Source organism: Pipistrellus kuhlii, unplaced genomic scaffold (genome assembly GCF_014108245.1).
Source record: "Pipistrellus kuhlii isolate mPipKuh1 unplaced genomic scaffold, mPipKuh1.p scaffold_m20_p_15, whole genome shotgun sequence".
NCBI lineage: Eukaryota > Metazoa > Chordata > Mammalia > Chiroptera > Vespertilionidae > Pipistrellus > Pipistrellus kuhlii.
The window spans coordinates 41,041,379-41,066,399 of NW_023425460.1; the positions used below are offsets into that span (position 1 = coordinate 41,041,379).

General features: G+C 33.9%; 1 protein-coding gene across 2 annotated transcripts in view; it reads left to right on the forward strand.

The window, feature by feature from the left end:
- Positions 1-25,021, forward strand: part of ATRNL1 (attractin like 1) — a 402,177-nt gene that overhangs the window by 135,094 nt on the left and 242,062 nt on the right. The window contains exons 23-27 of one of the 2 annotated variants that reach the window (XM_045582133.1): positions 706-784; positions 2,420-2,443; positions 3,010-3,167; positions 15,389-15,450; positions 24,162-24,240. In XM_045582133.1, coding sequence (XP_045438089.1) covers positions 706-784; positions 2,420-2,443; positions 3,010-3,167; positions 15,389-15,450; positions 24,162-24,240 — 402 coding nt within the window. The remainder of the gene's footprint in view (positions 1-705; positions 785-2,419; positions 2,444-3,009; positions 3,168-15,388; positions 15,451-24,161; positions 24,241-25,021) is intronic. The other variant, XM_036439164.2, reaches the window with a different exon arrangement.

Sequence of the window (25,021 nt, forward strand, 5' to 3'; positions counted from 1 at the left end):
TTATGCAGTACCACTATCATCCTCAGCATTTATGCAGAACTAAATAGTTATAATCCTATGCACTTCCTGTGCCTCATCTCTTGCAGTAAGATAAATAACATTTAGAGAAATCCTTTTGACATTTGTTTCATCGAAATTAAATGCAAAGGGTCTATACTCCACTAGTGAATGACAGGAAGAAAACAGTTTGACTGACAAATTCTTAAGTGTTCTTCTGTACAGATGTTTAAAATGATGTGATCTCCTCTTTTTTGCTCATTTTGGTTCATCATTTTTACCTGAAAGTTTTCATTTGTGTAGTTGAAGCATTTTGAACTGGTTAAAGTCTGTATAACATACACCCATCAAGAAGCCTTTCAACAAAATAGTATTATATTGCTGTAGAAGTTTTGGGCTAGTCTAATCCTATATCGTTTAAATATTAACTACAGAGAAGCAAAGAAAATTAAAGTACCAATATTGAATGGCAGCAGCCTCTGGCTTACATACAGAAGGCCTGATTTCAGTAGAGAGGATAAATGGGAACCTTCAATCTACCTTTGACTCTGTCATCTAAAGAGTTGTAATTGGTATCTACAGTAACTCAGTTGAATGTTGTTGTAATTGTAGAATTTGAAAAATATAGCAAGGACATAATTAAACATTGAACATATCTAGCTACTATAATTTGATTTTTTTTAACCTTAATATTTTCTTTTTTGGTAGTCTAACAAAAACCTGGATATTTCCATTAATGCCTCAAACAACTTTAATCTCAACATTACTTGGTCAGTTGGTTCAACAGGTAAGAGAATTTTGTTGCCATGTATCGTTCACATCTGTTTCAGTGTGGAAGGTGTTCTGACATGACCTTTTACTATTAATTTAAATAATTGAAATGAAAATAATATTACATGCCCAATCACTGTGCTGTTTCAAGTAAAAATAATAAGTAGCATTAATAATAAATTTTAATTATTTGCTAACATTCTCCCTTATTCAATTAAAATTAGACAGGGAGCAAATATAATTCATGACTTAATTTTTTTAAATGGCACTGTCATGAATTGCTATGATTTTAATTAAGGCATATCACTTTTTTTAATTACTAAAGAGACAGATTTCAATTATTTGATTCACTATTGAAACTTGAAATTTAATTATTAACCTTATGTTGATATAAAACACTGACATTCTTCTGTGAATGCTGACGAATTAACAACTTATCTATTACTTTCAAAGTTAGAAAACTATCCCCCAATCCTTGTCAGCTTTGGTGCTGAACGAGGGTTAAAAACAAAACTTACACTTAATGTCTTCCATCACAAACTTGATAAATTAAATTGCTGACTTTTAAGAAATATAACTAAGTACAAATCTAGATTTAGATTATGAAAAAGAATGCTAACTTTTTAATATATATCTTAGGAAATTCTGTTGCATTTTACTTTCTATATCAAAGATATACTGTTGCATAAAAGCACTGGAAACTTTTTTCAAAAGAAAATACTGCCTATTTTCTGAAAATTAAGTCATTATGCTATTTTAATATGCAAGGTCATGGAAACATAGAATTCAAGAGTGATCAGATCTTTGGCATTCCAGAATCTGTAATATACATGTAAAAAATGAGAAATTAAGGCAAACATATAGACATTTTGTTAGATTAGTAAAAACATATAGTAAAATCTTGACACCATGAGTTTCATTAATTAATAATTTACGAATTATACTGTTAATTTGAACTTTACTTCTGTATTGTAAAGTAGTTCAAAATATATTTAATTTTGTCAATAATAGAACAATGATTTTATTATGTAATAAGTTACTTGTCACTTTCAGATTCCCAGAACCATTTTTATTTATCAGTTTGGAAGATGGAACTCAAGAAAATCTACATTTTTAAAAAAGATTTTTAAATTAATTTTTTAAAGAGAGTGGAAGGGAAAGGGAGAGAGAGAAACATCAATGTGAGAGCAAAACACCAGTGATTGAGCCCAAAACCTGGGCATGTGCCCTGACCTGGAACCAGCAACCTTTCCGTGCATGGGAGGATGCCCAACCACTGAACCACACCGGGTGTGAAAATTCTACAGTTTTAAAAGCATCCAGGACAATTTGGAATAATGATAAGTCAGAAATATTCAGGTGTTCAGCATATTAATTGTAATTATTTTTACTTTTAGTGAAGTCGAGGGCTTGATAAGATCATTGGAAATGCTTTATTTTACCCGTGGCCTGTGTGGCTCAGTGAGTCAGAGCGTCATCCTGTGCACTGAAGGGTCAGGAGTCCGATTCCTGGTCTCATTCCCAGATTGTGGGCTCCATCCCTGACGGGGTGCTGATGGGAGGCAACCAATCGACGTTTGTCGTGTCTCTCTCTCACATCGATGTTTCTTTCTCTCTCCCTCTCTTCCTTCCCTCCTCTGTATCTCTCTAGAATCAATGAAAAACATATCCTCAGGTGAAGATTTAAAAAAATGCTTCATTTCATTTGATTAATTTTAGTAAACATTTATTGAATACCAAATATTTATTTAACTGATGGAGCTTTTAGCTCATATTTTGAATTATAGCCTTCTTCCAGTTTACTCACATTAGTGATGTTTCACTTTGTGGTAAAACAAATACATTGATTTCCCCCTTCTTTTTTAATTTAATTGAGACTTGTGAAATATGGCCTAATTTATTTTGAAATCGTTTGTGGAGTAGTAAGTAGAAAGAACTCAGTGTCATGAGCCATGTATATCTGAGTTTCAAAGAGGGGCTTACCTTTCAGTAGTTGAGTACTTGAGACAAGTGTCTAGTGCATAGTACCTAGTCAGTGGTGTAATTTTTAAAAGTGTGTTTTATTATATTTATGGAAAATATTTTTTTTTCTTTTGTCACTCTAAATTGTAAACATGAGTTTATTTTGATAAATATGTTCTTATAAGTACAGTTATAAAAAGAAGTACAACACACATTTTTTTATAAAGGTCTGTTTCCTAATATGAATTATTAAATTTGTTATTGTTATTTATATTTTAGCTGGAACAATATCTGGGGAGGAGACCCCTATAGTTTCCAAGACTAACGTGAAGGAATACAGAGATAGTTTTTCCTATGAAAAATTTAACTTCAGAAGCAATCCTAACATTACCTTCTATGTGTACGTCAGCAACTTTTCCTGGCCTATTAAGATACAGGTGAGTGTTAAAAAAGTATTCAGTCTAGTGACTATTGAGTATTTTCATGAGAAAAAGAATGGTTTCTTTCCAATTGATGCTATAGATGGATTTCTATGTTTTGAACAACATAAGAAAAAGGTTACACAAATATTTGTGATTAATATTTCTATAAAAAGTCCATAAAATAATACTCAATAAAAGAATGTACTAATTTTTAATGAAATGGCATTCTAAAAAAGCATTAAGCTGGAAATAATGAGATTCTTTAGGTTTTCTGATTAATTGTATAATTCGAGGTTTAAATAAACGTTCTTTTCTTACGATCCCACTTGAAATTATTTGCTGTGTTTAGTAACCTAATTTTACCTTTATTATACACTGAACATAATTTAAATCTTCACTGAAAATTAAGCATTAGCAGAACTTAACAGTTAGTTCTTTCAGATCCACTGCCTCTTATTGTTGATACCTTTATCTCTGCTATTGTGTCGTATGGTTCATTTTTATTGAGCTCAGCAATAGGCTACAGCTTTAGAATTGTTGCTAGGAAATATTTAGGATGCTTTATCTTGAAATGTTCATGATTTGAATTCCTAATTTATGCTTTTATGATAGTACAGTAAGTCTATACGTTGTAATGTTGGGATTTGTTCATTTATTCATTCTTTTATGACTGATTTGACTTGATTGAATTGAAATTAGTTTGTTGAATAGCTCATATATGCCAAGTCCTGCACTAGGTCTGTTTCAAAATCTTTTAAAAATTTGAAGATTATTCCTTCTTTTTTATTAATAAATGACAACTTATGATCTGTGACTACAGATGTCTGCATGTTTTATTTTTATAAATTTGTGTTTTGTGAGAGAACTGCGTAATTTTTAAAAATCATGTTTCCTGGAAAAATCTTTCTCCTTATATTATGATTGAAGGCAACAAAAGGCCTCATCTATAGGGCTTATTAAATAGTAACTGAAACAAATGTAATTGTTAATGTTTTTAATTGTTTCATGCCTTTTATTTCTTGGTTATCTAATTGTATTTTATTTTTAAGAACATTACATAGTTACTTTAGAATGCTTATGAATATTTAATAATTAGAAATTAACTTTCTAAATTGGAGTTTCTTTTGAGAACATACTAACAATATCTTCTGGATGCCAAACTAAAATAAAGTTGAAATATTCCACTCTCTCAGAAAAATAGAGAGTGGAAAACAACTATGATGGTCAAGAAAGGTAGAGTTTTATTTCTACCTTTTTATTATAATGATTATGTTAGTCATGAGGAATATGTTTTACTAAGGTATAAGAGTATCTGTGTTTGTTTATAGGACTATAATACACTTTCAATTATTAATAAAAATAGTAAAATTATTTCATTTGAGATTTATTTTTAATATTATTGAATTATATCAATTAATTTTGAATGTTTAGCCAATCTTGCTATTCAGGTGTAATTTCTACCTCATCATTTTGCATTATTTTTTTTGTATTATTGTATTATTGTATTTGATTTGTTATATTTTTGTTAAGGACTTTTATACCCAGGTTATTGAGGAATACTAGTGTGTATTTTTCTATTGTAATCTTGTTGGTGTTATGGTACTGCTGGCCTTACCAAATGAATTGGGCAGTAGTCCTTCCTCTAATTTTCTGAAAGAATTATGGTAGAATCAATAGTATTTTTCTATAAATTTTCTTAAATTATTTTAGTGGTTATTTTATGGTTTATCATAGACATCTTAAATTTCTCATTGTCTGCCTTCAAGTAATATTATGTCACTCATTTCTTGAATGTTAATATTAAGACATTCTCTTTTCTTCCTTCTGGTCTTAGTGCCATTATTAAGTTAATTTTACTACTTCATATATTATAAATATAGAATCCATACGACACTTACTATTTTTAATATAGTCAACTTTACTTAAAGACATGACACATAAGAAATCATCTTCTATTTTACCTATACATAGTTACTCTTTTAGTAAATCTAGATTTCTATCAAGTATTATTTTTTTACTGCCTAATGGAAATCTTTTAACAAGTTAGGGCAGATCTGCTGGCAATGACTTATATCAGCCTATATTTCTGAAAATGTCTTTATTCTTCTTTCATGGGGATTAAATAATTATAAATTGTAGCTTTTTAATGTAATGGGTCTTTTTCCTCTTTCTGCATCAAAAACTTTTATTCTCTTCATTATTGGTTTTGGTCAATATGATTATGATGTGTGTAGGTTTGGTTTTCTTCATATTTTTTTCTTTTGTGCGGGTTTTATTGAACTTCATAAATTCATAAAATTATAATTTCAACCATATTTGGAAAGCTTGGGGCTATTATGTCTCAAAATTTTATCCCATTCCTCTCTTCTTTAGAAATTCCAACTGTATGTATATTAGATGGCTTGAATATGTTCTTGGCTTACTAATGCTCTATTCTTATTTTTTAATTCATGATTTTTTCTGGATTTCATTTTGCTTAGTTTTTATATATCTTCAAGTTCAATAAGCTTTTCTTTTATAGTGATTAATCTGATATTAGTCCCAGGCTGTGTATTTTTCAACTCAAACTTTATATTTTTTATTTCTAGAATTTTGACTAGTTTTTTAAAAAATATCTTCTACATTTCTACTTAATATGTTCCATCTTTTTTTCTGCCTTTTTAAACATATAGATTAAAGTTACCATACTATTAACATCCTAATCTATAAATTGTCATTTGTGTAGTTTTGCATTTCTTTCTATTTTATTTTGCCCCTCCTTATGGCTCATATTTTTATTAGATGCCCAGTATTCTGAATTTAACCATTTTGGGTGCTAGATATTCACCAATATTGATGTTTTAGCTTGGTTATGGGATGGAGTTAATTTATTTGCAAAATTTTTAAACTTTCCAAGGCTTATTTCTATGCTTTGTTATTTCTATGCATTTAGTCTAGGGTTGATCAGCTCACTCCTAGGCACTGCCTTCTTGCTGCTCTACTCTATGACACTATGAATTACAAGTTTTCACTCAGACTGGTAGGATCATAAACAGCTCCCAACTTCCTGTGCTTTTGAGAATTTTTCTCTCTGCTCCTTTCAGATTATTGTTTCCCCAGCCTCGGACAGTTCCTTCACCAGTAAGTAGTCTTCACCTGAAGGCTCAAGGGGCCAGGAGCAAAGCTCTGAGCACTCTGGGAGTTCTCTCTTCTCCAGTAGTCCATCCCTAAACTTCACTGCCCCACCCCACCACATTCTCAGCTTCTTCTCTTCAAATTGGAAGTTCCTGAAATGCACTTGGGCTTACTGTCCTTTTGATGCAGCCTTAAAATCACAATGATCGCCCCTGGTTCAGAGGTTGAGCGTTGACCTTTGAACCAGGAAGTCATGGTTCTATTCCTGGTCAGGACACATGCCTGGATTGCAGGCTCAATCCCCCATGTGGGCATACAGGAGGCAGCCAATCGATGATTCTCTCTCATCATTGATGTTTCTCTCTTTCTCTCCCTTCCTCTCTGAAATCAATAAAAATATTTATTAAAAAACAAACACCACAATGATCTGTGGCATTTAAAGGCTCACCTCATTTGTTTCCCCTCAGGAATGATTGTCCTGCACTGCTTGATTTCCAGTGTCTGAAAACAAGTGTTTCAGATATTTTCTCTTATTTATTAATTGTTTAAATATGAAGATAAATCCATTCACTGTTACTCCATGTTGTGAGGAGATAAAATTCTTACATAATGTTGAGTCCAAATAGTAAATGGAACAAACATGGTAGCCACAAGCTAGTTCATCAATTAAAGGGACAGTTACTGTAAATGTGGTTTTATGTTTACTTCCAAATTGTTTTATTTAGTAGTTTAGATTTATGTTTCCAGGTACTTTTCAGATAAATAGTAGTTAGGTTGCAGATATATTTCTATGTATTTTAGATTTCATAATGACATTCTATTGCAGATTCCAACGAGCTGCAACTTATGTGAAATCTTAAAATCTATAGATGAAAATTCTCATAAATATTTAGGGACTACACCATGTGAAAGCAGTTATCTTAAAAAGTGGCTGAAATAAAAAAGTAAAAAAACTTAATTCCTATTGAAAAATTTCCATACACCATTGAGATACCACGAATACTCTGTTCAAGAATAAATACCACTGCTCCTCCTTCCAGAGTTCTCAGTGAGTTTCCTACAAGTGAGAACATTGTTTGTGATAAAGATTAACATTTAAATTTTATGACCATTTTTACTTAATTTATTTTAATCTTGGCTTCAGTGGAGTCGTTGCACAGGGAGAGACCGTTATGTGTATAGCCTTTCAACTTGTAATTGAATTCTTTTTAAAATATGCAGTAGCATAAAATGTGTGAACATTTAAGTATTTAGTTATTTGTTGTTTATGTAAAACATCTTTGTATCATATCCTTTTTGTAAGCAAAACATTATACACAGATTTTACTTCAGTTAATATCAGTAGTATTTTTATACTATTCTTTTGAGCACCTTTGATTGTAGTGTTTCTCTGTATTCTTGAGACTGAAGAGATCAATTTAAAAAATATCCATGAATAAGGGGAAGTTTTTGCTGATATATGAGAAAGCAGAAAAGTATTTCATTTGTCTTGATCCAATTTCAGTCTAATGTGACTGTTGAGATGAAACATTCTAGCATAATAATAGGTCTTTGTAAATTTCTACAAATAATGAGCGAAATGAAAAATTATAGTAATGGTATCTTCTGTATTTCATCAGTCAAATGCTAATCTAAACTAGTGCTTCTTGCAGAAATGTCAGAAATTGAACATTTATATACATTTTTGGCTGCACTTTCAAGCAGACACAAAGCTTCAAGCTTACACAGGTCATTTTTCTAGAGGATAAAACGGTACACAAAGTCGCCTTCGTCCTCACGTAAGCTCGAGAATTGTACTGTCAGCAGTTTTTCCTTTGTAGGTAAAGAAATTCAACTTTAAATGAGCTTTAAAGTAAAACAAGGGACATTGCAGGTTTAGAAATCAGAGAGAGAGAAAATGTCTTTTGCAACTTCAAGATCTCAGCATCCCCTCATATTTCCTAAAATGTCATCCCTTTACCGTCCCTGTACCGAGTTCTACACATAGTTACTGAATCGTTAGTGTAATTGTTCTTTGTCTCTAGTTTCTGTTTCCCATGTTGACCCCATTCTACTTTAGTCAGCTTTAGTGCACCCTAATTTAGTGATTCTTCTATAGAGTCTTTATACAGAATTTCAGGGATACACTTTGGTCATCTGAGCCATTCCCTTTGGCGGAAATGCGTGTGAATGGTATTTAAGAATCGGAGATGCTAGGTGATATATCCACCTCTGTGACTGCTCCTGAGGTGATAGTGAAGTAGGAAAGCTTCTTGGAGAAAGTTCTCAAGTAGCAAGATTTTGAAGAATGAACAGGAGTTCAGCAAAGGGACATGATGCCTGAGCGGGAATTCTAGCCGAGAAGATGGGTTTTCAAAGTTACGAAGACTTTTCATCAGAGATTAATGTTTCTGAGGTATCATCTAACATATGCCTTATATTTATATTTCCTGATTAGTGTATTTACTGTAGTAGTTAAGTAATGGATAAAATTGATTAGCAATATCAAATACTACTTCTCAAACTTATGCCAACCTAGTTTTCATGATAAAAAAGGCTGGGGTGGGGCAGGAACCAGGCCAAGGGGTGGATTGGGGGGAAAAGGAGGGGACATCTGTAATACTCTAAACAGGAAAGATTACAAAATAATTGAAGCTTAAAAGAAAAGAAAAAAGTATGCTTTAAAATATATATATATATGATAAAATACTCAAACTTACAATAATTTGGTGTAATTTTTTGGGGAAATTACACAAGGATATCTTTACCAGCATTTTGTATTGTAACTCTTACTTTTCAAATGATATGCATAGGATAAAACTTCCTCTTACTTCAGTACCTACTTATTTAGTAGCTAACCGCCTTATTTTGTGCTCAACTGGCTCATCATATATGTTCCATTGCCAACACGCTTGTGATGGATATTTGCAGACAGCAGCAGCATTAGGATTTTGTTCTTTTTCTGCTTTGTTCTGAATTAGCTTAAACCAGTATTAGCATGGGGACATCACTGTCTAATGCAGAAATCAAAATTGCAAATTGAAGAATGATCCCTAGCATTATTCTTATTTTAAAAAATCATGCATAAATTATGATAAGCTTGCAGATTGACCTAATAGTGAGTTACCAAATCTCAGTTACTCAGAAACAGTAATTTAGATTCAAACTAATTTAATTTAATTTAATTTAATTTAATTTAATTTAATTTAAATAGTGATGTATAAGTGTTAATGCACAGCACTACTGTAAAATGCAAAGTATTTAAGCTCTATGCAGTCTTTCTGTTTTTCAAGTTATTAGCATTGCAGTTCAAATATCCGATTAGTTATGATAGGTAACAAATGTTCTAGAGATTAAGCAAAGGAAGGTATATCATCAAGTTTACACTGTAATATCAGAGATGAGTAATAAAAACAGAGATCATATTGCTAACAAAGCTGAAAATATTTACAGAATATTGATACAGAATATTTACAGAATATTGATACAGAACAGAATTTAATACAGAATATTTGGGTCCTTAACAGAAAGGTTTGTTGACTCATTGTCTTAAATATTGCTACTAATGTCATTTATTATAACCAATAACATTGTGAGAATTAGATAAGATGGCTTATGTGTAAAATATGGGTTTCTAAGAATATGACTTATAAAGTATGTATTCAATTTTTCCATTTGTAAAATGAATCTGAGTAGTGAAATTCTTCCAGTAGCAAGTTTTTAAGTCTTGAATTTTCCTTGTAAATACAATTAAACTCTTTAACAAAAATTATAAACTTTGATTGTATAAAGTTCTAATGATTTTTATATAACATAGAGCAAGCACTTTTATTTCTATATAATATTCATTAAAATTTTTAATACTAGAATAATTTTGACCAGGATCTGCAACTCCATTGCATATTGTTGGAAATTTGGAGTTTTTTAAAAATAATGTAGCAATAAATATTGCATGTTTTCACTTATGTGTCATATATACAAAACCATATGAGATATCGCTACATGTCTACTGCAGTGGCTAATCATAAAAAGAATGAAAATGCCACGTCCTGGTGAAGATTTGGAGTAACTGAAATTCACATACATCATTAGTGACAATGTAAAATGGTACAGTGACTTTGAAAACAATATTGCTTATTTTATAAAATTTATCCCACTTGGCAATTCCATTCCTAGTTTTTGTTTCTCCGCCCCCCCACAAGATAAATGAAAACAGATTGCAGAAAGAGTCTTAATCACAAACATTTATAACTCTATTACTCTTGAAACCCCCAAGTTGGAAGCAATTCATAAATATATCAATTGGAGCATGAATAAGCAAATTATGCTCTATACATACTTTGTAAAACTAGTCAATAAAAATAAATGAAATATTTATTTGCCAAAACCAGTTTGGCTCAGTGGTAGAGTGTCGGTCTGCGGACTGAAAGGTCCCAGGTTCGATTCCGGTCAAGGGCATGTACCTTGGTTGCAGGCACATCCCCGGTAGTGGGTGTGCAAGAGGCAGCTGGTCGATGTTTCTCTCTCATCTACGTTTCTAGTTCTCTATCTCTCTCCCTTCCTCTCTGTAAAACATCAATAAAATATATTTTAAAAAAAATAAATAAATGAAATATTTATACAAAGTAGTGACATGGGCAAATCTTTAAAATACTGTGCTGAATATCCCAGCCTGTGTGGCTCAGTGATTAAGTATAGACCTATGAACCAGGAGGTCAAGGTTTGATTCCAGGTCAGAACACATGCGTGGGTTGTGGGCTCAATCCCCAGTAGGGGTCATGCAGTAGGCACCAGTCCATGATTCTCATCATTGATGTTTCTGTCTCTATCTTCTTCTCCCTTCCTCTTTGAAATCAATAAAATATATTTAAAGAAACAAAATAAAATACTATGCTAAGTGAAAGAAATTAAACATTAAACATTACATATCCTGTGATTCCTTTATATGAAATTGTATAGAAAATAAAGACTAGCGTGATAGAAAGTAAATAAAAGTTTTAGGGTCTATGGAGGGGCTCCATTGCAAAAGAAAAGGACATTTTCCATATGGTGGTAATTAAGTTGCTTTGTAAATATTGCCAAAATTCAATAAACTATTCATTAAAATGGAATTTAATTGTGTTTGTATTATACCTCAATGAAGATATTATTAGCCTGTAATTGTGAGTGTATTTCAAATGTTATGGTCTTTCCAAATATGAAATATTTGAGTATTTATGTCACCCCATCTAAGAAATGGCAACATTTCAAGAGAGAAAATCCCTTATTTAAATTGCATTCATCTCAGAGTTCCCATATGATGTATTTGCTTGAAATCCAAAATTAAAATGGTATCCATGAAAATTATACAATAGATTAAGCAATCCTCTCAACTTTAAAAATATTTAATACTCATTTAAAGAATTAATAGAACAAAGCTGTACCTTCATATAATGTCATAATCTCTGAAGAGCCAATTTTAAATATGGATGCTTGATTTATTTTATTTGAGTCATTTCCTAGGAGGTTAACTGCAAGAATGAAGTAAACAATATAAATCAATAGAAACATTAAAATTCTTAAAGCAAAACCCATTGAAACCAAAATAAAATTAAAGTATGTATAAATTATTCATAGTGAATCAAGATAAAATAATAGTCATAATTTTGAATTTTATGTATATGTGAATATAGGTAGAAAATAGATTGGAGACTGATCAGCATGTATATATTCCCTTAAGCTCATCGTTTGTAAACCTGACTTTCATGTTACCATAATTTCTCCTATTTTCCCAAACATCCTCTTAAACCAAAACTATAACTCTTTATACTTACAACCTGTATTGCAAATCATAGGATTCGAAAAGATGGTTTTACAAGCATAAATTGAGTATAGATTTCTAAGCCATTACTCTTATTGTTATAGTATATATTTTTGACTTATGAACTAAAACTTGAGGCTCTTCAGGAAACCTCATAAATATGCTAATATTATAATGAAGAACAGGTATTATTACATGCAACTCTTTATGCTGTCATTTTAATGGATTTTTTTTTTTTAGCATTTACAAATGTGTTTTTTTAAAATATATTTATATTGATTTCAGAGAGGAAGGGAGAGGGAGATGTAGAAACATCAATGAAGAGAGAGAATCATTGATTGGCTGCCTCCTTTATGCCTTCTACTGGGGATCGAGCCCACAACCCAGGCATGTGCCCTTGATTAGAATCAAATCTGTGTTTCTTCAGTCTGCAGGCTGACTCTCTATCCACTGAGCCAAACCAGCTAGGGCTATAAATGTTTTTAACAATATCCTTTAGCTTCCACCAAAATGATTTTGAAAAAATAATAACTTTTAACTTCAAGTAATATCTTTTAACTTCAAGTAATATACAAGTAGATATAAAGTTTTACGTATTTTAACTGACATAATCTTGATATAAAAGTAATTTTTATTTTCTTGTATGGCTTGACCTTTAGTTAAAAGAAACTGTTTTAAGACTTTCTATTTAGAACTTTGAGATCTATATCTCTAGAAGTTACTGTAATTTATTTACTAAACATAAGTCAAAATTCTAGGTTCTTTGCTACCATGTTTCCCCAAAAATAAGACATCCTCCGAAAATAAGACCTAGTGCATGGAAAGATAAGACATCCCCTGAAAATAAGACCTAGCGCAACTTTGGGAGAAAAAATTAATATAAGACACTGTCTTATTTTCGGGGAAACAGGGTAGTAGCTAAGAAGGAATAGCTGAACATTGTAATGCCTGACTTCAAATATCTTGAAGTCAGATGGAGAGAAAAGAAAGGTAAGCTAATTGTCACAGTACACTGTGATACTCAGTACACAGGTCTTAGGAGAGTGTAGAACATAAAAATTAGAGTTTGTAGTGCATTGATTTCCATTTTAGCTCTACTCGTATTGCTGGTGTAACCTGTAAATCTTTATTTCCTCATCTATAAAATGGATTTAATGACATTACCTACTTTATGTAATAATTCTGCTGCCAAAATAAATTAGAAATGTGAATGAGGATACTAAGTGCCTGGGCAACAGTGACTTAGTTGGCTTTTTGTTGTTCTTTGTTTTAGCGGTTCTGTTGTAGAAGTATGTGGTAGGGACAACAGTGGTACAACCGAGGCCACGAAAGAGACAGGAACAGAGGTTGATAAAGGATGGCAGATATTGGAAACTACTAGTACTGTTATCTGATCAGATTGCTGAGTCAGTGCCAGGGGCAGAGAAAGAAACAGGGGTCATATTTTGGAAGTTGCAGTCCAAGCTAAAAGTGATGGAAAATATCGAGGGACTTTACGCAGGGGAATGAAGGACTATGAAGAGGGGAATCACAGGAAATTCTTGCCATTTCAAAGAGAACTTTTTGTTAGCCGGGTGAAGAGTGACCAGATGTTATGAAATTGAAGCTAAGGAGACCAGTTAAGTTTTTGCATTGAACCAGGAGGAAAGTTGTAAGTTCCCTTGCTAAGGCATTTATTTGCTCTAAAAATAATTGAACCCACTATATTTTTATAGATAATACTCAAGGATTATAATTACTGTAATATTTATACAGAATTGGATAGTATGTTTATTCTTTATGTTTATATCCAGAAATAGGTTTTATTTTTTAAAATTTTACGATTTTCTATTTAACTCCATTTTTGAAATATTTATTAGGAATGATACATATTATTATATCAATTAACAGTATGTTATTATCTATAGGAAATTTATGCTTATTGGACTAGATTTTCATAGTTAAATAATGGGTAATTTAATCTCCAATTTGCTTTAAATCCTTTTAAAAAAAATCCTATGTAACAGAAGCCCAATATGCAAATCCACAGAATGGTGGAACAACTAGTTGAATGATTGGTTGCTATGATGTGTACTGACCACCAGAGGGCAGACACTCAATGCAGGAGCTACCCACAGGCCCCGGGCCAGCCAAGGCAGGTGCCAGTGGGTTCCCCCAATTGCCTTGCTGGTCGCCCCACAGATCGGCCCTGATCACCAGCCAGGCCTAGGCACCCTACCCGTGCACGAATTTCATGCTCCTGGCCTCTTAATAATAAATAAGAACCTAATGCGATCTTGAATTGCCTACCTGAAACATCAGTCGTCTTTGAGATATTACTAGTTGACTAACTTCTATTATGTTGGCATTTTGCAAGACTATAATCTAAATAGTTGTTTGAAAACCTCTCTTTTGCTTTTTTCGGCCTCTAGTAGGTTCATAAAAAGGGATTTCATAATTAAACAACTTTGGAAAATGTATACTAAGGTTAAGTAGGGCCCTTTTAGTTTATATGATTTTAGTTTGATAATTTTAGCACATTCATTTACATTTTCATTTATCTCAAATATTTATCAGAATTTATGGCAATTGGGCATTTGCACAAACAGCACTTTGTCCTTCGTAATCAAAATAAATAAGAATTCTGTTATTTTGTGGCTAACAGTCTACTTCTCTATCCAAATGTATGTAATGCAAACTTGTTATTTGAATCACAAATTCAAAATGTTGATTGTTATTACTTAATGAAAAACGTAGCTTTACTTAATTTTAGGTTTTAGATTTTGAGCATGCATTCAATGTGATTTATCATTACTATTGCTGTAGTTTCACCTAGCTTAGTATTTTTGTACTCACTTTATCATTTATTTGGGAGCTGTTTAAAAACAGGGCAAAAGAAGATACTATTAAATATTACTATTAATTGGTCTATTGATTTGATTAATTTTTGAATTATTATTAGATAACATGAATAAAATCATTTCAGAAAAAGGAATGCCTAAGGTACATTTATGTGGGCTAAAGTTTTAAAATTCACTTTAAATGTGACTTGAAAAATCTTGTCGTATTTTTCGTGGGAATGACCATAGGACCAAAATGGGTACATGTTGATTATCTATAAGGGCCATTTCACTAGCCAATAGGAATCTCCCTACATTAAAATCTAATTTTAACATTTTAGAGTGAGAAAGTTTTCAAACTACAGATTGAGGGTATTGTAACTGATTTTGATTCCAGCATGAGTGATTTATAATATGGTGATCAATGGTCTTAATTATTTAAAAGTATTATATTTACAAATACCATGCAACTTGACCATATTTATTCAGTAAATTTCAAACTCTCTTTTATTTTGATCTTTCAGATTGCATTTTCACAACACAATACAATCATGGATCTTGTGCAGTTCTTTGTCACCTTCTTCAGGTAATTTGCTTTCATTGACTTTGATTTATATGCTTAAATATATGTCACAGAGCAGAGGAAACATACTTGAAATATACTTTAGCAAGATTATTTTACTTTTGGACTATTTAATGGAAAATGGAATGAGGATACCTTCGGGTTCCCCTGTCACATAAGAACAGTACATTCACCGTATTGATTAGGTACATGTCCTAACACTAAATCAATTCAGTGACTTCTTAGGAAATTATCACATGTGTTTAGCAATGTGTTAAATCTGTAGGGATAGGAACACACATGTATTTTGTTCTCAAAGAGTTTATAATCTGGGAGTACTAAATATAACTGAATAGAGCAACATTCCCTAGGACATGAGTTATTCGAGATAGCAACAATACTATATAATAAAAGCCTAATATGCTAAGTTTCCTGTCAACTGGTCAGCCATTCAACAAAAGCGTAATGTGCTAATGATACGCTAAGGCCACTCAACTGCTCGATTGACATGCACAGACACGAGGGGGCAGATGTTCCGACTGGTAGGTTAGCTTGCTGCTGGGGTCTTGCCAGTCGGGACTGAGCGAGACAGGCCAGATATGCCCTGGAGCCCTCCTGTGGTCTCTCCCTGTCTAGCCAACCTCTCATGTCCCTCCCTGGCCCAGTGCACCAGTGGGGTCCCTCAGCCTGGCTTGCACCCTCTCTTAATCCAGGACCCCTTAGGGGATGTTGCAGAGCTGGTTTCCACCCCATCCAGGGGACCTGACTAGTGCACGAATTTGTGCACTGGGCCTCTAGTAGTTTCATAAAAAGGGATTTCATAATTAAACAACTTTGGAAAATGTAATACCAAGGTTAAGTAAGGCCCTTTTCGTTTATTTTTTAGCTTACATTGCTTCTCAGAGTTTTTAATACACTAATTTACAATGTGTCTTTCTAAAAAAGATGTTAGAGTTTGAAGATTTCTCAAAACATGGAAACGCTCTTCCGATAGAGTGAAACGAAGAAGCACAGGGTTAGGAGAAGCAGCTGAGTTTTCGTGTCATGGGAGCTTGGATCGTCTGGGCGGGGAGGAATGCTGTTTTTGTTAGCGTGATGATGCTGTACACAACTGTGTGAGTCCATCAGGTGCCATTGTACAAACTAGACAGATGTGTCTCCTCGCCTGGCAGACACAGCCCCTCATCACAGCACACAGCTTTACACACAACAGAGTGCAGTATGAACTTTGACCTTCACTCACCACGTTGGTAGTTCTGGCTCATACAGTAGTAAGACTCTTCCCAGCCCAACACAGAGGCTGTGCCTAGCACTTTCCTGAACACCTATGGCAAAGATATTGACAACAGAAATGGATTAATAAGCAAGGAATGTGAAAACTGGAGGAAACAGTGTAGAAAGCAGAGGGGCTGTAAATGGAGAGAGATTCGACAATGGCCATTACTGTGTATCTCGCCCAGACACCCACACAGTGCCTGGTTTTCTAATGCGCTCCCCACCCCGGTCAGCAAGCCCTTGCTGTGAAGGGCCAGACAGTAAACATTTTGGCCTGTGAGGGCCGTGAGGTCCCTGTGGCAGGGACACAACTCTGATGCTAAAGCAGCCGCAGCCAATGTGGAGACAAACGGGGTGGCCGTGCTCCAGTGAACCTTTATTACGAAACAGCTGGTGGGCAGGACACTGCCGGGGACACGGCGTGCCCAGCTCTGCTCTCGCTTATGCCTGAGTGGCTTTAATGACAGCACACGCACCATCTCCCGAGATAGCATTTCCTATCTCCAGACAGCTAATTGTTCTTCATAACTGAGATGAAATCCGTGTCCCTAGAATATCTCTCCTAATGCATCCATATGGGCCCGTTCCACAGAAAGTCGAATCTCTCTCCATTTACAGCCCCTCTGTTTTCTACACTGTTTCCTCCAGTTTTCACATTCCTTGCTTATTAATCCATTTCTGTTGTCAATATCTTTGCCATAGTGGTCACTTTGCTCTGAAAACAGTCAAGTTTATCTACGTCCCTTGAGAAATTTAATTTACAGAATTGAATGCACACACACACACACACACACACACACAAATCACTAACGTGCGTGCACCATTTATTTATGCTTTAAATGTCTCTTAGAAGTGAAATTGGAGGAAACATCTTAAATATAATGTTTGATGACTTTGTACTTCTGAATATAAATGGATCTCGAGGCTATAATTGTAATATGTTTTTGGAAAGTATTAGAAGTTATAATCAAATGAACATTATTTAGTGCATCAAAGTAAAACGGTTTCTGATGCAGAATAGTGTGGAAGGGAATATACTGAGAAGTTCAGCTCTGTAAAAATTCACAATGCTAGATCTACATGTGAATTATTTAAGGTTTTATTGGGAGCTTTTGAATTTGTGTGCCTAGTTAAATGTAAAAGTTCTTCTATTAAATAAAAGCAAGCTAGCATTAATGTGTGCCATGTCTTAGCGGTCTCAGTTATTATGTTGTCATCCTGGACAGAGTGGAAAAACCACTCTGGTCATTGTGTGAGATAAAATATATTTGACGTTTCTCTCATCATTTAAACCTGTTTCAGAAGTGAAGTGTAAATTAGCATTAAAGTTTTCTCATTGTTAAGAAAAAATATGGGCAGAATATGTTGAACTTTAGTTTTTTTGTTTGTTTGTTTTTAATAAGGCCACTGATACATTTTAAGAGACCTCTCACCAGAATCGCCTTTTAATCCATGTTTCCTTCCCCTGTCTTTACATAGCAATCTAGGCCTTTTCTGACATGCACCTCAAAATTCCTCCAACCTTTATTCATTATCTAGTTCTAAAGCCGCCTCCCGTTTTTAGGTAATTGTTACACTTGGTACCCAAATCAGTCTTGCTCTGCTCATGTTGCCATAAAAAGTACCAAAGGCTGGTGGATCACACAGTGGGAAAGGATCGCCTTTCAGTGCTGGGGCTGGTAGGTCAGTCTCAGTGGATCTGCCTGCCTGTTTGGTTTCGGATGTCCACTCTCTCTCAGGCCTGTAGGCGGCCGGCCACTTGTCGCTGTGTGTTCACATGGCCTTTCCATGTGTGTGTTCACATGGCCTTTCCATGTGTGTGCGCGGAGACGGAGGGAGAGCGAGCTCCATGGCTCTCGGGTGGCTCTGGCTTCTTATAGGAAGGTTATTCCTGCGGATCAGAGCTCCACTCTTGTGATTTCATTTAACCTTAATTATCTCTTAATTCCTGACTCCAAATATAGTCACATTGGGTTTAGGATTTCAGCATCCAAATTGGGTCAGTGCAATCTAGTCATAGCGAGGAGTTTGAAGTCCATTTAGTCCCAATATTGTTTGTACATGTGGCATTAAGTTTTCTGTTAGTTAGTTGCATTTAAAATCATCTCAACTGATACAGCTTCCTAAGGTCTGGTTGGTTCTTGCTTAGTAAACCCTCAGAACGTTGGTACCACTGTACATTGTGAGCATATGTTTTTCCAGTTTCATCCAGAAGACTTTGTTAGTTTTTCATCTTTTTGTCAATTTGATAACTGAAAGAAGTAAATTTATTTTTGCACTAAAGAAGTTTTTTTTTGTGTGTGTATATATTTATATTTGCATTGGTGTATATATATATTTTTCATTCTAAGTTAGTGATTTTTTTTTTAATATTTTACTTGGTTAAAAAAATCCTTCAAGTGTTTAGGAAGATATTTTAAAAACCTTTGAAATATATTTTCCAGAGGAACAGTTATTAGGAAATAAATTGCTTTTTAAAATAATATGTTTCTATATTTCAACACAATTCCCTAGTTTGTAACATTTTTAATTGAAATAAAAGATTAACATGCCACAGTTGTCTTTTAAAATATTATTTAAGACTTGATTTTTATGCTCAATTAACCTCAAATTGCTGTAAAATAGTGACAATATTATCGCTTTTTGCATTCGGCCAACTAGATTACCACCAGAGGGTATTCTCTGTCTCTTTAGGCCTGCTTCACAATATAACCCATCTCACACTAAGTCATTTTATTGAATTCTCTTTAATTTTCCCTAAATGGGAATACTTAATGAGCTCTGTGTTCTTATTTTATTTTAAGAATCCCTTCTATAATGACCATTTTATGAAGGTTAAAATCAAATTATTGAAATATCTCTCCCTAAGTTCCCGTGCTCTCCCTTTTTTTATCCCTGTAGCTTACATGCTAGCTTTTTAATGTTTCCTTTTTTTAATGTTTTCTTTTTTTCCTATTTCATTTTCATTGGGGGTTTAATGGAAGGATGACGAACCTCTCAGATCTTCTGATATTATTACCCAGCACTTTTTAAAAAGAAAGCTCAACTACTCCCTGCCCCCCCACCCCAATCTCCACCAAGGAGCTATAAACCACTGTGTAATGTACTAGTAATAGGAAAAGACCTGAAAGAAAGTGATGAAACATTTTGCTCAGATAAATTTACCACAATACCCGATAGTAGGATGCTAACAGTCGACATTGCCCTTAAAATTTTTGACTTCAGAAATATATTAGGGCCGAAACCAGTTTTGCTCAATGGATAGAGTGTCGGCTTGGGGACTGTAAGGTCCCGGGTTCGATTCCAGTCAAGGGCATGTACCTTGGTTGCGGGCATATCCCCAGTAGGGGGTATGCAGGAGGCAGCTGATTGATGACTCTCATCGATATTTCTTACTCTCTATCTCTCTCCCTTCCTCTATGTACAAAAATCAATAAAATATTTTTAAAAAAGAAATATATTAGGGAAAAGCTAACTGGAACAGATAAATCCATAAATATCAGTCCTTTTGTGTAATACAAGTTTTTTACTCACATAAAGCCCAGTGGGCAGAAAGGAGGCGGTGGGAGGGACATAGTGGGGTGAGGGGCACCACCACATCGAGGAATGCAGGCTGATGGGAAGTCTGGGTTCTTCAGACTTTCTCCCCCATTGTCAGCGGAGACTGGGTTTTCTCTTAGTCCCCAAAGGATGCCTGCAGCTCTTCAGCAATACTGGATCAGCTTGTCAAGCGATTTTCCTTGTTTGTTTTTTATGAAGCAAGTGTTCTTAATAGACTGTTTTCATTTTAAATGCCGATATTTAAAAAGAACTGTAATTTTTCACTTGCAATGTAACTTATTACAAATCAAGAACAGTTATAAAGTATTACCTGGATATAAGGCTAATAATGCCAAATAAGACCTTCAGTGTCAGAAAAATGATAAGATATTCAAATCCATTAAAGAACCAATTCCACTTATTTAGAAAAAGTTTAACGACGACTACTACTTGCCAGAAACTGAGATATATTTCATTGAGCTTTAAATAATTTTTGGAGATTATTAGAATATTTTCTTAAGATATTTATTGATTTTACCAGCCTATTTATTTATATCATCATGAGCTCGAATCTAATATCAATTAGCATAGAGAGGGTTGGCTGCAAACCTCTGAAATATATATCTCCTCCTCGGAAGAGGTTGAAATTATGAAAACTGAACATTTTTATCTGGATTTCTGCACCATTATGAAAGTGGAAGTATTCACTTGAGTCATGAAATTTAAATCAGAAAGATTTGATAGAGAAGCTCAGCAAGTCTTCATCTTAAGTTGAATCTCTACCATGTAACTATTTTGACTGAAAAACATTGCGAATTACAGATTGTGAAAAACATTATTTGCTATTTAATTAGTGCTTAATATAAGTGACTTTTAGTATATGTACTATTATCTACTACTGCAGGTGTTCTTTAAGAATCAGGTGACAAAATTTGGTTTCTGATTGAGTATGAAGAATAATAAGATTGAATGCACTTTTTTGCATTTTAGCTGAAAAGTAATGTTAAGAATGAAGTTGGAAGAAAGGGGAGGACTTGTAACCAAATCCTTTATAACTTAGGCGTTTTACTTAAATTCTCCATGAGTTAGCCTTCTCATCTTTTAAATGAGTACATAACAGTGTCTAGGGCCTATCCTGCATCATTATGGCAATTAAAGAAATATGCATGTAACACACCCTAGTGCTTGGTCCACAGATGTTAGTTGCTTTTATTTTTATGAATATTGTCCAGGAGTTCAGTCTGAACATGGTAAGTTGGAGGTGAGATTTATATCTATACTGTTAAAATTCTTATGGCGATAATGGTAGGACAGGTTTCCAGGTGAATAGATCCTTGGACTATATTTAAGTATCACATCTCAGTAAATATTGTAACAGTTACAAGGAAGTGCAAGCACTGTGCTAATAATTCAGACTAGAACAGGGTTACTCAGGGTTAGCATGTTGATCTGGAAAAATTTTGGTGGTGGGGGGCTGGCCTGTGTATCCTACATCCCACTGGACACCCACCGAGTGGAAACAACCAAACATGTCTCCAGACACCGCCAAATGCCCCCTAGAGGACAAAGGCTCCTGGCTGAGAAATTCTGGAGTAGAGGCAATCATGTAGGCTTCTTCGAGTATATAGGAAGTTTCAGCACAAAGGAGAAGGAACTGACTGACTCAGTGTAACCCAGAAAGCAGAAGCAGCACTAATTGAAAAAGACAATTACATAGAAGGATATTTCCATAGCTTGAACTATAAAATAGTGAAAGCTAAAAATAGGATGCATGGACGTGTGAGGCAGCTTCTCAGGCACCAACATTTAATTAGGCGCTGGGTCACTATCAGGATTCTGCTGAGAATTTCTTTTCTGGAAAGAGTTTGAACTAAATAATCTCTTAGATGTTCGTGTTTTGGCAGGTCTGTCTAATGATACAGATCTGAAAACCATTGCAAGTGAGGTCATCATAGAAGGCTTGAAAATAGCTGAGCTCTCTCTTTGAGAGCAGGAGAAGATAATAGCATGGTTGCTGTGAAGTGAATTTTCAGGAATGTCCGTAATTTTTAGCAGAGGGCATCTGGAATGCAACCCGCCTTCAGTGATCCTGTAATGCAGCGGTTGGCAAACTGCGGCCCGCGAGCCGCATGCGGCTCTTTGTCCCCTTGAGTTTGGCTCTTCCACAAAATACCATGGCCTGTTTCGAAGAAGTGACATTCCAAGAAGTTTAAGTTTAAAAAATGTGGCTCTCAAAAGAAATTTCAATTATTGTACTATTGATATTTGGCTCTGTTCACTGATGAGATTGCCAACCACTGTTGTAAAGTGTCAGGAAGTATAGAGGGGAACCAAGGAAACACAGTATTCAGACAGAGTTTCTAAGAAAGGATGGTTGGGATTTGTCAGTTGAGAAGTAAAAGTCAGTTGATTGAGAAAAGACCAGTGTATTTAATTATTTGGAAGTCATGGTGAGGAAAGTGTCCTACAAAGTGTTCAGTGTTATATAAACATTAATTATTCTTAATCTTAACATTTTTATTAGCTCACAAGTAAGATGTCAGATTCTAAATAGTTAAATCAAACTATATTATGAGGCACTTGACATGGAAGTGGGTGCATTGACCCATGCTTGGTAAAATAGAGGAAGCTACAGGGCCAATAAAGGAGGGGTATTGTTTTTATTTTTTGGTGGGAGGGGATTTGAGTACTGTGGAAAATTTAAATTAGGATGAAAACAAGTTGTAAATATTATGAGACGAGATAATTATATAAAGCATAAAAAGATACCTCAGAGGTTGGAAAGGTTAGGGACACAGACTTTTTTTTTTTTTTAATCTACTTCTTTTGATACTGAAGCCAGAATTAGAGAATGTGTATGGAAATAGGACTGTTGTGAGATAATGGGCAAGCTCCCCGCTCCCAGCAGATGGGGAGGAAGGAGTGTGAGGCTGCGTGTGAATTTTGATACTACGACTTGCTCTCTGTGTGACTATAGGCCCTTTACTTTGAACTCTGAGCATTGGATTCTTCTTTTCTAAAAAACGAATATTATATGCTATCTGCAGTATTCTTATAAAACTAAAGGCAATGATCAGTATAAGGTATCTAGCACAGTACCTGGATGGTTTTCAGCATTCATGGACAGGTGCTGGAATTGTCACCGTCATCATTCATTGAAGGACATTCTAAAATTTCTTCAAGTGAGACAAGGAGAAAAAAATGTAGAAAAGTCATGAAAAGTGTGGAAAGTGTAAAAAAAATTTCACTGCTTATGAATAAATCAATTGATGACTACTAGGATTATTAATTAAGGACGAAGACCAGGATTTTTATAGTGACCAGTCAATTCGTAGTGGCTCAAGTCTTCTCGCTTCTATATTTTTGTACAGCTTAATCTCTGATCACAGAGAAAAGGAAGAGAAAATAATTATTGATTGATTAATTGGACTCACCTACATCTTTTATTGAGAGACTAGTGGCCCGGTGCACGACTTCGTGCACATTGAAAGGAAATTAATTAGAAGAAAGATTTGTGTGATAATTACATTACTGCATAAAATTACATGTCAAAATAATATATATAATATAGTATTATAAAATTAAAATGCAAAATATTTTAATATCTATTGTGCAAGCACAAGTCAACCTTAATTTTTAAATTGCCAGTGTGTGTCATATGTACTGGCCAGAATTTTTTACCAAGGCAAAGCGATTACTTCTCTATATGCAGGGTAGGGCAAAAGTAGGTCTCCAGCTGTTTGTATGGAAGATAATACAATGATTAATAAATAATACAATAATAAACTCTGTGTTTTGACTACTCATAGTTGTAACCCTACTTTTGACCCAGCCTGTGTATATTTAAATCTTCCGCATATTCTTTTATTACGTTTCTTAACTTAATTTTAAGCAGCAATTATTTGTGTTTTGTTTTCCAGTTGTTTTTTGTCCTTATTATTGGTGGCTGCCGTGGTCTGGAAGATCAAGCAGACGTGCTGGGCTTCTCGCCGGAGAGAGGTATCAGTAATAGCACTTAATCTTTTCTTAAAAGATTCAAGCAAACACATGGGTCTCTATTGCTTCATTAACATGCTTCTTTAAAATGTAGGTTTTCACGTCAGTTTTATTTATTAAGATTGAACAAGTCAGTATTTTATTTTTAAAGCTTCAGAACCAACTTTACCAGTCATTTTAAGGCAGTATGTGTAGAAGCAGTAGTTAGTTGTAAAATATGTTTTTTTAAGTCATGTTAGCATGTACAGTGCATACAAATATCCTGTTGATAAAATGATTGACACTCTCTTTTACTTGGATAATTAGTTATATTATAAAATCATAATTTATTTTAATAAATGTCTGTTGCAGTTTCAAAGAAAAATTTGAATGGCAGTTATTTAGTTTTGGTTTTTATCTCCCAGATTTTGTTTTTGGAAATCAAACCTTTTCCATTTCATGATTATCTGATAGTGCAGGTATGCTTGAAGTGCACCTCAGTTTGATCCATTTCTGTGTAAGAATTGATTATATTTAATGTAATCCTAATACTCTTTCAGATCAACTAATGCTATAAATAAATTTGATAAATACAGTTTCTTATTGGCTAATTGAAAGAAAAAAATGTAACAATCTGAGGAGCGTAAGTATGTAATAGATTTATTGTTCTGTACTTCATATAATAAAAAGGTTTCTGTTTTAACAGTATTGTTACATTACATTAGTATTGATATTAATTTTCTATTATTAGTATTTTCTTTGTTATTACATTTCTTAGTATAATTTTGTGTAATAATATAAAGGG